Here is a 15,203-nt window from a genome sequence, read left to right as displayed (position 1 = left end):
TTACCATAGACTAAACACCTGATATACAGTTGAACCCACTGTATATCAATTAACAATGGGGACAATGAACAATGGGGATGAATTACAACAAATGATTGAGGACGTTAAGCGAGAAAGTGTAAGAGTGGTGTTGAAGATTAATATGCAGAAGACAAAGATAATATTCAACAGCCTGGCAAGGGAACAAGAATTCAGGATCGCCAGTCAGCCTCTTAGAGTCTGTAAAGGAGTACATTTATCTGGGTCAGTTACTCACAGGGGACCCCGATTATGAGAAGAAAATTTACAGAAGAATGAAATTGAGTTGGAGTGCATACGATAGGCATTGCCAAATCCTGACTGGGAGCTTAGCATTCTCATTGAAAAGAAAAGTGTAAAATCATTGCATTCTACCTGTGCTACCATATGGGGCAGAAACTTGAAGGTTAGAGAAGCTCGAGAACAAGTTAAGGACTGCACAAAGAGCGATGGAATGAAACATGTTAGGCCTATTATTAAGAGAGTGGTGTTGTGGATAAGAGAACAAATGGGAATAGCCGATATTCTAATCGACATTAAGAAAAAACAATGGAGCTGGGCAGGCCATGCAATGCGTAGGATAGATAACCGGTGGACCATTAGAGTTACAGAATGGATACCAAGAGAAGGGAAGCGCAGTTGAGGATAGGCAGAAAACTAGGTGGGCTGATGAAGCTGGGAAACTTGCAGGTGCAAGTTGGAATCAGCTAGCACAAGACAGGGGTAATTGGAGATCGCAGGGAGAGACCTTCGTCGTGCAGTGGACATAAACACAGGCTGAAGATGATGATAACGATATACCGGTTTCAACAATGCATCGGGTATAACAATGAGCTGCTGTCACAAAACAGCGCATAATCAAAGCGCGCGCCACACATCACTTAAGCCAGCAAGGAAACAAGTCAGACCTGCGGCAGCTTCGACAGAGACAGAGAGCGCATAAGCCACAGACAGCAGAGAGGATCTACGCAGACTAGAAGCTTCGACAAGATACGCTAAGGTTAGATAACGAGAGAGAGGAGAGAGTGTGCGTTGATACACCCTCTCAGACCCACGCACACGGCGAACAGAGAGAGAGAGAGGGAGAGAGGACAGCAACCCAGCTTGCGCCTACGGATGAGTCGCCATCCTCCTCGAAGACGTTTCAGTGGACGCGGTTGAAAATGCAAGAAATGTCGAGAAGATTCCCAGGCTTTGTTAACGCTATGGGATCACGACTCCGTCAGAAGGTTCGAGAAGCGCCGGCGAAGGCAATAAAAGCACCGTGCGGGAATCAGTAGGGGATCAGACCACGCCGGTGAAGAGATGGGACGTGAAGACTAACCGTCTAACTAACCATCTGCGAAGAAGGGGATTCCGGGGCAAGCTAACCGACGAGTTCATCAAGCGTCCGCAATTCCGGAAGAAGTTCTTTCGAGATTTGCCTCAAGCTATGCCGAAGTCGTCCATTTCAAGACCAGAAGGGTGAATACGAGTGGAGACTGTGTTCCTAATCTGTACTGTAAGTGTTGAACTCTTAGTGCTTGTCATTATTTATTTTCCCGAGTTTTGTTAACACCCATCTGAATTGCATTGTGATGTGCCTAGCGGAAGTGTGTATGTAATTGCCTTGTTTGAAAAATTTATTTTGTTGTGTTTTGACAACTCTGGGTTCTGACTCGGTCTTTGGACAACAAACGGCGTTCGCTGGCGCACAAGAGGGCCCCTTATTAATTGTCCGAGCTTTCGTGGGGTTATTTTCGGAACCTGATAAATAGGCTTTGGAATTTCGCCCAGCGTTGGCACCTCGTTCACGGGGTGTGTGACAGCTGCCAATGCACCACCAACTACCAAATATTTGATTATATAAAAGTCGCATGTTGAACACTTACCACAATGATGCTGGCACCATGGGTCAGCCTGCACTTCGACACTGCAGGTTGAAACTTGTGGCTTTCTGCACTGGACTAGCGTGATGTGATGTTCGGTCTGGCAGAACCGTTCTGCATGCTGCAGCACGGCCTCGTACTGAAATTTCAAGGTTTGGGAAATCAGACACTTCTCAGTTGCAACCATCACGTAACAGATAATACTGCCATGTATGGAGTGTTCTACTTTTTACAGCGAAGCTGTGTACATCTACCCCCCAATGCATTTGTCGTGTCCGTGGGCAAAAAATCTTTTTCGTGTGCCTGTCCCGGAGGTTGCGCAACACTGAAGCGAAAAGTGGGCATATCCTTTCGAATCACACATACAGTGCATACCAAATAGGTTGTTTCGATAAAGAAAAGAATAAAACATCTCATATCCACGTGATGGATAATGGCGTTAGCAATGGGATGCACAGAATGACTGATAACATGCACTTGTAACAGGGGGCGTGACATCCATAACCATATATATACTACGAACTAAAGTGCAGGTATGTGACAGCACAGTTTGTAACACAGGATGTGACGTCACTACATTACATAATTTATAAAGAGGGCCCACCTAGTAAGCCATAGCATTTGTGTTGCGACAGTGCTATGCCAACGCCACGAATAGTGAGGACTCCTGAAGACAAACGTGCATACAAGGAGCGGCGAGGAGAACAGAGATGACAATGTAAACAACGGCGTCGTGCTCGTGCCAATGATGCAAATCGTGTCCAGCCGCACGACCCGAATTTCCATCCTGCAGCAAGCACCCTGTGGGCTAGGGGCTGCCTCCAGAGGAAGCAGTTCAGAGCTCTTGGATCATTTGGGCCCCGTTTTGGGTCAGAAGAGCAGCCGCCATTAAAAGAATGCTTATACATATTTTTGAAGCATTAAAAGCTCTCCCACACGCTTTTTCCAAATAAAAGGTTTGTAATTAGCAAGTACAAAGGTTTAGAACCATAAAATAGTATTTTCATCTGCTACTAAAGCTGGCCTGAAAGCGCCGGCCTTGGCGTCATCAACATTATTGTGACGTCATGATAGAGAGCAAAGTTTGCTGACGTCATGTAACAATAAGGCTAGGTATGAAGACGTTGGTCATAAAGTAAAATAAGCACGAATGGCTGCATGCAGTTCTTTTGGCTGGACTCGTGTGTAGCAGCCGCTGCGGTCGCAGAAACTGAGCAAGCCAGCATATCCCTACGCCATAACAAATCCTAGGTACAAAAGCTGAATGTCATTCATTGAAACATGTATGCTATATATAGTAAACAATTTATAGTGCTCTGAAGCTTGTCCATGTTTTTTATAATGTTTAGAGCGTTTTGGCCTTTATTTAGCATATAATAATTACAAGTCGGGAATGTTATATCAGTACTTCATCAGTAAGCGTCCCTTTCCTTCTCACACTGTCACACCTTATCACTCTGAATCCCTGCCTGCGTAGGAGTACAGAGAAAGATACCCTTCTCTCACTTAGCCCAACATAATAGTAGTGTTTTGCAGAGGCAATCAAAAAGCAATGTGCGCATCACAAAAGAAAAGAACGGAACAACAAAATGTCGCTGAGAGCCCCCAACCGCACTCAACAAGTCTCGTGCATTTCATTCACACAGGGCAAGCCTTACCTCGCCGACGCACTTGTCTTGGAGGCCTCGCCACGGTTCTACCCGGCAGGTGGTACTCACCAGGCTGTCCTCGATAAACGGTGGCTTGTCACATGCCACCTCAGCCGCCTGTCAAAGAAACGGGATGCGATTAAAGCACGTGCAAAAAAAGGGTAATATGCTCGTTTGACATAGCTCAGACAAGCTGCCGACAGCATATCACCTTCATGGCAAGCACTGCCCAAAATGCCAAACAAGGCCTCTTTCTCTTCACCATTCACGAACATAAGTGGGCAAACGCCCTCATTTCTAGTTTCCCTTCCTTAGGATGCAAGTCCCGCCCTCACCTCAACCTCGTGCTAAATGTTTGCACGCCACCCTCACCTGCACACGCTCGCTCTCACGCTGAAACGGCTACCCTCCTTCTTTTACCTTCGGTTTGCTACAATATCAAATAAATCATTTACTTATCCTGCGAGCTTAGTTTACAGATATGACTACCTGTCATGCCATCCCGATTGTCAAAGCATGCCGCAGTGTTTTGCTTATAGCTGCATTGATGAAACCTAAAGCTTAATTTTTCACGCACTACAAGTGTGTGAAGTGCCTTAAACCTCCAGTTTTATTATTCCTCCCTAATCGGAGCAAAAAAAGGTGAATTCCAGAATGTCTATTTAAGATAAAAAGGAGTGTGCGAACTGTGGTAATTAAAAGAAATGTAGCAGTTTCACCCGAAAGGCAAAGCACCAATTGCGATAGCAAATTAGTAGAGAGCTATACGGCTTGAATAGTAGTTTTATCAGCGGTATAAGCTTAGACATGTAGCAGCACCAGCAACACGCAGAACGGTTGTCAACGCCGTCGGCGTTTTGGCCGCATTTGCACCGAAGTGTGGACGCAGTTGGTGACTGTTACCGGTGCCTCTGGCGGCGGCTCAGAGGTTTTCGACGAGATCAGAACGGGACACTCGTCGAGCAGCGTCGGAAGTCTTTACCACCTTCTTGCCTCGCAACGTGTTTATATAAATATGCATTTGGTGCCGCAGCTAAACGTTGCCTCCCCTCCCTTCCGTCCGTCCCCCCCACAGCCTTTCACGCAACGGAAGAAGTCACGTTTGCTCTCCGCCGTGCGTTCGCTAATGCCCTGTGAAAGCGCGCGTCACTCGCGTGCTTTCACTCGCACATACAGCATATGGCGCGTGACGATGATTTCATCGCCGTTGGACTTCATACGAAACCTTACGGCGACGGCGATGCCTACAGCAGAAATCCGCTTGGAATGTCCATATAATTGCTCTTGCAATAAAAAAGGAAGACACTTTTGTTGCTGCTACAGCTAACATCAACAGCCATTTATGACAGTGTCACAAGTGGGTTTCAATGTACATTTGAGCTTAAGAGGCTTCCTGCCAGTGGGCTTCAAAACTTCAGACTGCAAACCCATCACGCATACGATCAAAGTGACATCAATGATGTCTTCCTCATTTAGTGTCACATCGTCACCCTCCCTCACTTCACAACGTCCACCCTCACCAATTTTTTCGAAGCCGATTCTCACCTCAACACATGAGGGGAGCTCACATCCCGGGGGCAAGGATGCCCTCGTGAGGCTGCTAAATGACAAGATCTTGTACTATAACCAGAGTCTGATACTCGAAACACTAGAGTAAAATCTGACACCTGCGTGTGCATGCGGCTGCCAGTGTGACTGCTAAGAGAGTATACAAGCGATGAACAGTAATAACCGCTTCATTGCGCCAAATTAGTCCTATCAAAAAATTTTAGCTTCACCACATTTCTTGTACATTCAGAATCATGAAAACCGTACAGCTGCAGAACAAATTAGCAATTGCAATTCCTCAGTGAGTTTGCTCAAGTTTACCAAATCTAGAATTCAAGCGAGAACTCTTTACAGGAACATCAGGTGTAAGAACATCCACTACTCCATGTCTAGCGTAATTGGAAAGCACCTATCCAGACACTTGAAATATATGCCCGATTTTTTTTAAAACATCGTGAAAAACAATGAAAGAAGTGAAACCGTTACATGAAGAAGACAAGCTGACACCAAGGGCCAACACCTAGCCGTATACCTTCAAACTCATTTTACTAAAGCACTTTTTACTTATTATTGAAACTTGCAGCACAGGTCCACTCAAAAGTGTTTGAAGATGTCCACGACACATTTTAAATATCGTAATTTTAATTAGTGCTTTTATGATTTTGATGCACTATCTTGACGTGCTTATTTCTGCACTTAGTGCCTGAAGGGGTTAAGTTAAATTTAGCTAAACTTGTTACTTCTAGTGGCCTCATAAATCCTTATACTAATAGCCTCGTGGAAAGTAATTGTTCATTGCAATTTCTTTCTGCATGCAAACAATTGCTCTCGTTTTCTTCTCTACCATTCGATTGTTGTCCCAACATAACAATTTACAAACAAAAATGGTTTAGGATATTGAAAATAGTTCAAACATGCCATAATTCATCAACCACTATGTTGACTAATTGGCATAGATGCTCAAGACAGTTCCTCAATTTATTTAGGGGCCAGAAATTACACGATGGAATGAATAAACCATGACGGTATAGCACTAACTCCTACAGAGAAATTCCATTTGGCTAGAACGCAACGTAACTGAACCACAAATAGTAACAAGATAATTTGTACTGTGGTTTGTCAACAAATCCTTGCCAAAACAATGAAAAATATTGTACAACCAAGGATAACAATGGTGGTTGCACGACTATTTCAATTTCACTCACCCGCTCCAAAACTGACCAGAAGGTGTAATCCCCACGTGACCTCTGGCGCTCTCTCTGAATAAGTCAGTGCCGACCTCACATGAGAGCTAATCGGGTCCAAAAGTAGGTAGCACCACCCCGATATTCCATTTTCCTCATTTTAATTCACTCACAATAGCCCTGGTCTTGCTACAAATGATGCACTCGTTATTACGGAAGCCTAACCTTTCAACCTACCTCTACTAAATAGTTTCCTTTTGTATCCCTTTACCACAGCCAATTAGAGAAAGAATTAAAGAATTATAGACCCATTAGATTGCTTTCAGCATTGTATAAAGTATTCACCAAGATAATTTCCAATAGAATCAGGGTAATACTTGTCTTCAGCCAACCAAGAGACCAGGCTGGCTTCAGGAAGGGATATTCTACGATGGATTATATCCATGTCATCAATAAGGTAATCGAGAAATCTGTGGAGTACAATCAACGTCTCTATATGGCTTTCATAGATTATGAAAAGGCATTTGATTCAGTAGAGATACCAGCAGTCATAGAGGCATCACATAATCAAGGAGTACAGGAGGCATACGTGAATATCTTGGCAAATTTCTACAAGGATTGCACAGCTACTTTGGTTTTCCACCAGAAAATTAGAAAGTTACCTATCAAGAAGGGGTCACGCAGGGAAACACAATCTTTCCAATGCTAATCACTGCATGTTTAGAAGTATTCAAGCTCTTAGACTGGGAAGGCTTAGGAGTGAGGATCAATGGCGAATATCTCAGCAACCTTCGGTTTACAGATGACATTTTCCTACTCAGCAACAATGGGGATGAATTACAACAAATGATTGAGGACCTTAACCGAGAAAGTGCAAGAGTGGTGTTGAAGATTAATATGCAGAAGACAAAGATAATGTTCAATAGCTTGACAAGAGAACATGTATTCAAGATCGCCAGTCAGCCTGTAAAGTCTGTAAAGGAGTATGTTTATCTAGGTCAGTTACTCACAGGGGACCCTGATCATGAGAAGGAAATTTACAGAAAAATAAAATTGGGTTGAAGTGCATATGGCAGGCACTAACAAATCCTGACTGGGAGCTTACCACTGTTGTTGAAAAGAAAAGTGTACAATCATTGCATTCTACCAGTGCTAAGATATGGGGCAGAAACTTAAAAGGTTAACAAAAAAGCTCGAGAACAAGTTAAGGACCGCACAAAGAGCGATGGAACGAGAAATGTTAGGCCTAACGTTAAGAGATGGGATGAGATCGGTGTGGATCAGAGAGGAAACGGGGATAGCCGATACTCTAGTTGACATTAAAAAGAAAAAATGGAGCTGGGCCGGCCATGTAATGTGTAAGATGGATAACCGGTAGACCATTAGAGTTACAGAACGGATACCAAGAGAAGGGAAGCGCAGTCGAGGATGGCAGAAAACTAGGTGGGGTGATGAAGTTAGAAAATTTGCAGGCGCAAGTTGGAATCGGCTAGCGCAAGACAGGGGTAATTGGAGATCGCAGGAAGAGGCCTTCGCCCTGCAGTGGACATAAATATAGGCTGACGATGATGATACTCTGCATATGGTGGCACGACGTCATTCGAATGTGGAAGCAAGGATCGGCGTACCTGTTTGAAGTCGATGTCCGGGAACACAGCACTGAAGTCGGCCGTTGCCACCCCAAGAGCTTCAGCTTCCGATGTTGAATGATGCGGACACATGACAAGAGGCCAACTCCTTCCTGTCCTGTGCACCCGAACTGTCTGTGCCTTGACTCCATCAGCTGCCGGCAGGGTTTCTCCCACTGTCAGATAAGAAGCAACCGTCACAAAGGAACGTGTATTTTTTATTTATATACACATCACAGGCCCGATAAGGGCCCAAGCGGGAGGAGCACAAGTTGCATGAAGAAAGGAAAAGATACATAAATGTAACTCATAGGAGAATAGGTTTGAACCCTCAATGAGACAACTCAACCAGACGGAATAAAAAACGAGCAATTTTGCACTCGGTCGTGCAAAGCTTAGGCATAGCGAAAGATCCTTAAGTGTTACTGGCTGCTCCTGCTAGGTATTAACTTGGTTGCTGCTAGGTTTGTAAGCAGGTTTTGCTTGGCCTTGTATTTTGCTATCACTTCGCATTACTGGACTTGAGGATCGATAGTTTCGCTTTTCACGACCGAGTGTAAACTTGCCCGTTTTATTAAGCTATATGTATGCTTTGTAATGAGTATGAAGCAGTGTAATTTTATTAGTCAAACGAGAAGTTCTCTAGCAGAAGTCGTCGTCATGATCTCTCTCATCACCATCGTCGCCGAACCACAATCTGTCACAGATTTTGCAAGAATGCCTGAACTCCAGTGCCAGAAACTCACGTGCAAACCTGACACTCCCGGTAGAAGCACGGGCTCCTCGTCGCTCGTACTCGGCTTGCGCTATGCCTGGCAAACTACGCATTGCCCGTTTTCTTGCCGCGTCCTTCTCTCTCGCTCGTCGGGTATATTCCGGGTCTGCCTGTCGTCGCCGTTTAGCGGCAGCTTCATTGGCCATGTAGATAGGGTCTGATCGCCGTCGACGGGCACGTTCTCGATCTGCAGCACGCCGAGCCTCGCGGTAAGCAGCCTCTTCTTCGGCGGTGCGCACCTTCTTCGGTCGGCCCATGTCTTCCAACTGCATTGACACGACTAGGTGCAGCCCCTTTTATTGCAAACTCCGAGGCCAAGCGCATCGCTGTCGACGGTCATTGTGCTGTTGTTCCTTTGTAATTTCTAGCATGTTCTTTAACTTAGCTGCACATGTAGGGAAGGTATTCTCGAGCGATCATTTTCGGAGGTACCTTGCCTTTCACGACATTTCGCGTGACTAGCGCCAGACGCGTTGGCGCCTATGAGCGACAGCGTTCCTGGCGTGTCACAAACGCAGGCAGGCTAAGAACGCTGTTGCTTGCCGACGCCGAACGCGTTGAACACCATCTAGGTGGTGTTGGTTGGAGGCTAGCCACTCGATATCTAGCGAAAGTTGACACGACTAGGCGCAGCCCCTTTTATGGCACACCACAGCTGCATCTTTGGCACGGTATCATAGAATAAACCAACTTCTTCGGATCGGCTTGCCGCCGACGCGCAGGTTCTCGCTTGGCCACAGTGGCGTACCACCTATTTCTCAAGGAGGGGGGGGGGGGCGAACTGCAAAAAATCTGACCTCTCTCCCCCTCCCTCTCTATATATATTTTTTTGCAAATTACTATTACAATAGGTGAAAGAGCCTGGAAATGCGTCTGTCAGTTAGTTTTATATTTAACAGACATCGACCTATTTATCAATCACACACATGGTGAACCATGGCGGTGCGAAAAATTATTTGAATTTGCATTTATGTATTGCAACTACATAAAATTTCAAGGTGATGTAGGAACAAAAGGCAATGAGGGTCTCACAGAGGTCTCGGATCCCGCCTAGTAGCAGCAGTACAGCGCATACAAAAAATGTGCATTTGCTACAAACAATTTATCAATGAAACAAAGAATTGCACTTGTTATTTAAGTCTACAGCCTAAATGTATCGCTAGTTTAGGTAATAGTATTGTCTAGGTTCTACACAACGAAGTACAATGAACACAAATTGCAATATCCAGTAGAAAAAAATGACAGCAGATGTGTGCAACAACCTGATTTCCAGCAAAGGTGGTTCTTTTGAACAGTTGCAATAAAACATTAAATTTTTTGTATTTATACCGCATACATTAAAAGGTAGCCCGTATATGACTGCACAATTTGAAACTTTGCCTGCATGTAATCCTTTGGAGCACTTCTTATTTCGAATTTTTAAAAAGCTAGTAATTCATCAACACACGTTCCTTCGCCATAACATTTACCATGGTGTCCTCCCTCCCTCTGTCCTTCCCTCCCCCTCGCCCTCCTTATTAATTTTTTTATATCAGTTGAGTTCACAGTTCTGCCAGAGCAACGTGATAAATCATTTGTTCGTAAAACACATTCACAAAGCTCCGGATCCCTTGTGTGCGTAATTTACTGCAAATGTCATAATTAGTCCCCTGTCTTTAAAGTTTACCTACATATTGTCAGTAACGCGTGCTTTATTTTCACCAAATATAAACAAGATTTCTTGTTTAGTTCACCGAGGACATCGCTGAAACAAAGTCTGAACGTGTTACGACACCTGAAAATAGGGAGAGAAAAACGACGGCTCAATAATTATTTGCAATGCTTCTAGCTGGATCAGGAACGTAAAAAATTTGTCGCACATTGCAGTTACCATGTCACCCTCTCCTTTCCAGAAAATATAAACCTCCTGTAACCTACAGCTATGTCGGGACACTTGGAAGCATAGCTGATAGCTGCCATATCACAAGCTTTAACACTTGAAAAAGAATTTTTTTGCAATGGCTGTGTATGATCCAGCCACATTTAGCTTCGCACAGAGAGTTTACATACCATACCATCAATTTTTGCTAAATTTGGTCCTTAGTGGCTTTTACAGTTCCGCCATGGCAGTGGGCTCAATTCTTCCCCACTCGTTAAACACGCTCAAAACATACTAGAGTGCTTGCATACGTAATTTCTTGCGAAAGCCCCAATTACCCATCTACTCTGAACTTCACCTACACATCGCCTACAAACTTGTCCTTACAGTCACCAAACAAAATCGAAACTGCCTCCTTTAGTTCAGTGAGGACGCCAGGCGAACCTACCTAGTATGTCATGCATGAAAAAGTAAAAATAAATAAAATATGAGGGTTCAATAATTATTAGTAACGCTTCTAAATAAGCCAGAAACATTAAAACTACATGACACATTGCACTTAAAATATGCCTATTCCTTTAAAGTAAAGAATACCTGAAACGCAGAGTTCTCTTGGAACATTGGGAAACCTAGCAGCAGCATACTTTCGAACAATTGATTGTATTTTTTTTTAACTCATATTTGATCAACACGCATTTACCATCACACATAAACTTGGCGTATTCCCCTTATACTCACAAAATTTGACCTCAGTTGTAGTTGCAAATATTCCAGCGCAGCCATCTAAGTTTTACACCGCTCGTAAAACAGACTATAACGCAATGGACCACTTGCATACGTATTCTACTGGAAAATGCACACTTAAACCATCCATTTGGAACACTGCCTACAGATTACCCATACCATGCCCCTAATTATCCCCAGATATAAACAGAATGCCTTGTTTAGCTCAGAGAGGACACAGGAGAAACTACAAATCTCATATGATGCACGAAAACACATCGAAAAACAAGGGTTTAGTAATTATCTGCAACACTTGCATTAAAAGCAGAAAAGTGAATGTTTTGCAACGCACTGCACTTAAACTTATCTCTATTTTCATGGAATTTCAACCGTCTCTCGTGCTGTTGCTTTAGGAGTCGGGGAAACACTTCGATTAGCGGCACTATGACTCCCTGGAACGCTCCCATGAATAACTTTCTACAAAGACTGCAATGAACCTACACAGGATAAACATTTATTGTGCGTCACTCAGAACATTTCTTCGTACTTCGAATAAATAAAAACACCATGCCCCGCATAGTTCACCGAAGATACTGGGGGAAAACAACTAAATGCCGTGTATAACGGATAAAAATTCGGAGAAAGAGACTATTCAGTAACTGTTTTCAGAGCACATAAGCAACCTACACAGGGCAAATTTTCGATACACGCCACCAAGAAGTGGCCCTCATTTTTTTTTTAATATAAAACACCTGCTATTCTTGCTCCTGCTGGGATACAATTAATAGTGTAGCCCTTATTTAAAAACAGCCTGAAAATGAAACCGACAAGTTCAGAAGGGACACAAGCCTTTAGAAAAAAATTCAAGTCAGTGTTCTATTGGTATTTAAATGACTCTGCACATTCGACCAAGGTCACTTTCACGAACATATATCTACAATAAGTCGTGATTGGACAGTGAAACTCGACAGTTATACCTGTAAGAGGTTTGATTACTTTTTGATGGTGATAAGATACTGAGACTGCAACGCTATGTAGGCTGTCTCTGGACAGAGATTAAATAGTTCCAGCATTTGAAAATCCGAAGATTTCATGATGTAAACCACAGCAGTCGTTGGGCGCGGCTGATTATAATACGTTATCCTGACCTCCCCCTCGCCCGCAGGTTAAATAATGCTGATTTTGTTTTCAAATACGGATATAGGGATCCCAAAACACTGGGCATGATGCAAGTAACTCAAGCTGACATCTTTTAGGGCGGGAACTGCCCAGCGCCAGGCCTTCCCCGCAACGCGAGCGTGTACAGAGAATCCCGCGTGTCGTCCGCTACGGCGCGTCCCAAGGAGACACAAAAAACAAATCCTCACTTCCCAAGCAGGGGATACGTAGTAAAGAAAAGCATTACTGACATGACCACTCTATTACGAAAAAAAATTTAGCTTCAGCTGTAGTTTTGTTGAACTTTCCAGCACGCAGCCAAAAGTGCCCGCTTTCAAAAGTGGGTGGGCAAATGGCATACTTTGCCCCCCCACTTTTGACAGTGTGGGGGGGGGCAAGCGCCCCCCCTGCCCCCCCCCGGTAGATACGCCTATGCTTGGCCGCGCTACGAGCTTCAAGATGAGTGGCGGTAAAGCCCCTTGATACTTAGAAGTAGCGACACTCTCCTCCCCGCCGCGCTTTTCTAGATTCACCTCGCCCGCCGGCTGCGCGCGCTGCGTACGGCACGCTATTCCGCCTTGGCTCTCATGGACGGGCCACGGAATTCGTTGGAGGCGCATGATTTTGGGCCAGTTGCGCGCCCCGGTGGCGTAGAAAATTTTGAAAAATGGTGATAACAGCATGGAGAATGCTGAAGGCAACATTTATGAGGAGGTTTGTTTCATCTTAAAGCCGTATCAATGACACACACTGATGTAAAAGGAGCTTTGAGGCGAGTTCCATACTCCAGATATTTTTTCTGTCACATGATACGCTGCTTTACTTTGTGCATCGGATCTAGTATTGCTTGTGGCACATCGCTCTGTGTTTGGCAGTTTTTCGTGCATGTGCGCCGCAGGTATTATATTGAGCGTGCCTTCTTATAATGAATCACTGGCAAGTGCATCGTCCGTCCATGTGTTTGTCTCAATGTCAAAATAGCTTTTGCGCTGTGGTTTCTGCATTTAATAGGACGGTTGCGCAATTTAAATGCGATGAAGTGGTGCCGGCAACCACTCATCACCCACAATAACAGAAGCTCAGGAAAGGTAATTTACAGATTATTCTTTAGGCGTCACTCTCAATGAAGCTTTAAAAAATACCGAGTGAAAAAAAAAAATGAGTGAACAGCCGCACACTAAATTATTGTATGAAAAGAGATACTATAGCTTAGCAGGGTTCACTTGGCGAAGCGGGGGGCCCTATTGTCGACGCATTGTAGATTGCGGGCAAGCATGCGGTGGCCACAGGTGCTGTGTAAAAGAGTGTAATACCACAGGATGCAACAACGAAATGAATAAAAGGTACCATTTGCCGTTGCTCAACACTGGTTCGTGGCACGCACCAAGTTGGTCAGGGCAGAACTGAGATAGTGCTGATGGAGGAGTGAATTTATTGCGTGAGTGAACAGCCGCACACTAAATTATTGTATGAAAAGAGATACTATAGCTTACAGCAGAGTTCACTGGGAGAAGCAGGGGGCCCTAGTGCCGATGCATCGTAGATTGCGGGCAAGCATGCGGTGGCGACAGGCTCTGCATAAAGGACCATAGTGTCGTTGGTTGCGTCATTAAGCGACCGAGATCATTATTGCTGAAATTATTAGAGGTGGAACAAGGAGCAAGCAGCAGCAATCACTTACTACTGTCAGTTCCAGGTTCATGCCGCTGTCGAGGGGGCTTCCTGTGCTTCACGACAGGTCGGTGGGAGAAAATTGTTGGAACTGCGTTGGGCTTCAGCTTTTTTTTTCCAAATTCTCGTAATATGCGAGGCTCAAATTGGTCTTCAGTGAAATGTAGCTAGAACATTTATCGAAGAGTTAATCTTCAGGCAGGATGAATAAAACATCCTTTATACAAGTACAAGTGGCTAATACGCTGCAGTGCTAAACATTATTGCCTACATAATATTCCCTGCATTGCTACATCATAACCATAATCATTATTCAACCTTCGTAATCAAAGTGCATTCATACAATGACATCGGCTCATGTTACATGGATGGAAAAGGTTTACCCACAGAACAAAACCGAAGAAATGCGATTTTAACGCATTCGCTATTAAAGCGAAGATTCCCGGCCGCCACCTAGAAGTCGATATCAACAGCAAGGGTGAGCGATCATGTGAACACCTCCTGCACATCGCCTGTGTCCGTGAGAAAACCAAATAATAATCGTCACCCACTCACGCGTGCATGGCAGCCCAGTTCAAAGCATATTCAAGAACTGAGAAAGATTACCAGGGGTCCTTGGCCTAAGAGACGCGAAATTCGAGAGACGCGAAATTCGAGACGCGAAATGCGAGTCTTGTAACATCTACTGTAATTCACCTCTATCCACACTAATCCACCTTCATGCACCTTATTCGACCTTAATCCACTCTAATCCTTCTTAATAGACGTTAATCCACCTCAATGAACCCTAATCTTCCTAAATACACTTATACGACCTTAATCCACCCTAATCCATCTTAATCCTCCTTCATGCACATTAATCGACGTTAATTCACCCTAATCATCTTTATTACATCTTGATCCACCCTAAACCACCCTAATCCAACTTAATCCTCCTTAATCGACCCTAGCCCTCCTTATTTATCCTTAAACCACCTTAATCCAATCAATAATGAGTCATGAATTTACTAATGATTAATAATCTATTATACACGGCTGGACATGATTTGGCTCACTTCTGGCCTTCATTAGGTCACCTTACTTTCTGTACCTCAAACGCTCACCTTGAAACATATCCAACTAA

General features: G+C 44.2%; 1 protein-coding gene across 16 annotated transcripts in view; it reads right to left on the bottom strand.

The window, feature by feature from the left end:
• LOC119453068 (uncharacterized) overlaps positions 1-15,203 on the bottom strand; it is a 114,994-nt gene that overhangs the window by 4,075 nt on the left and 95,716 nt on the right. For 6 of the 16 annotated variants that reach the window (XM_049667510.1, XM_049667517.1, XM_049667524.1 and 3 more), the window contains exons 2-4: positions 7,896-8,071; positions 3,545-3,652; positions 1,890-2,025 (exon numbers count right to left, since the gene is read on the bottom strand). In XM_049667510.1, the coding sequence (XP_049523467.1) occupies positions 1,890-2,025; positions 3,545-3,652; positions 7,896-8,071 (420 nt within the window). Of the gene's footprint in view, positions 1-1,889; positions 2,026-3,544; positions 3,653-7,895; positions 8,072-8,641; positions 8,937-13,763; positions 13,824-13,902; positions 13,984-14,090; positions 14,248-15,203 lie in introns of those variants that run through there. The other 10 variants (XM_049667521.1, XM_049667514.1, XM_049667526.1 and 7 more) reach the window with 9 other exon arrangements.

Source organism: Dermacentor silvarum, chromosome 5, assembly GCF_013339745.2.
Source record: "Dermacentor silvarum isolate Dsil-2018 chromosome 5, BIME_Dsil_1.4, whole genome shotgun sequence".
In the NCBI taxonomy this organism is placed as follows: Eukaryota; Metazoa; Arthropoda; class Arachnida; order Ixodida; family Ixodidae; genus Dermacentor; species Dermacentor silvarum.
Note: the sequence above shows the minus strand (reverse complement) of the source record. Positions and strands in the feature narration are given on the sequence as shown.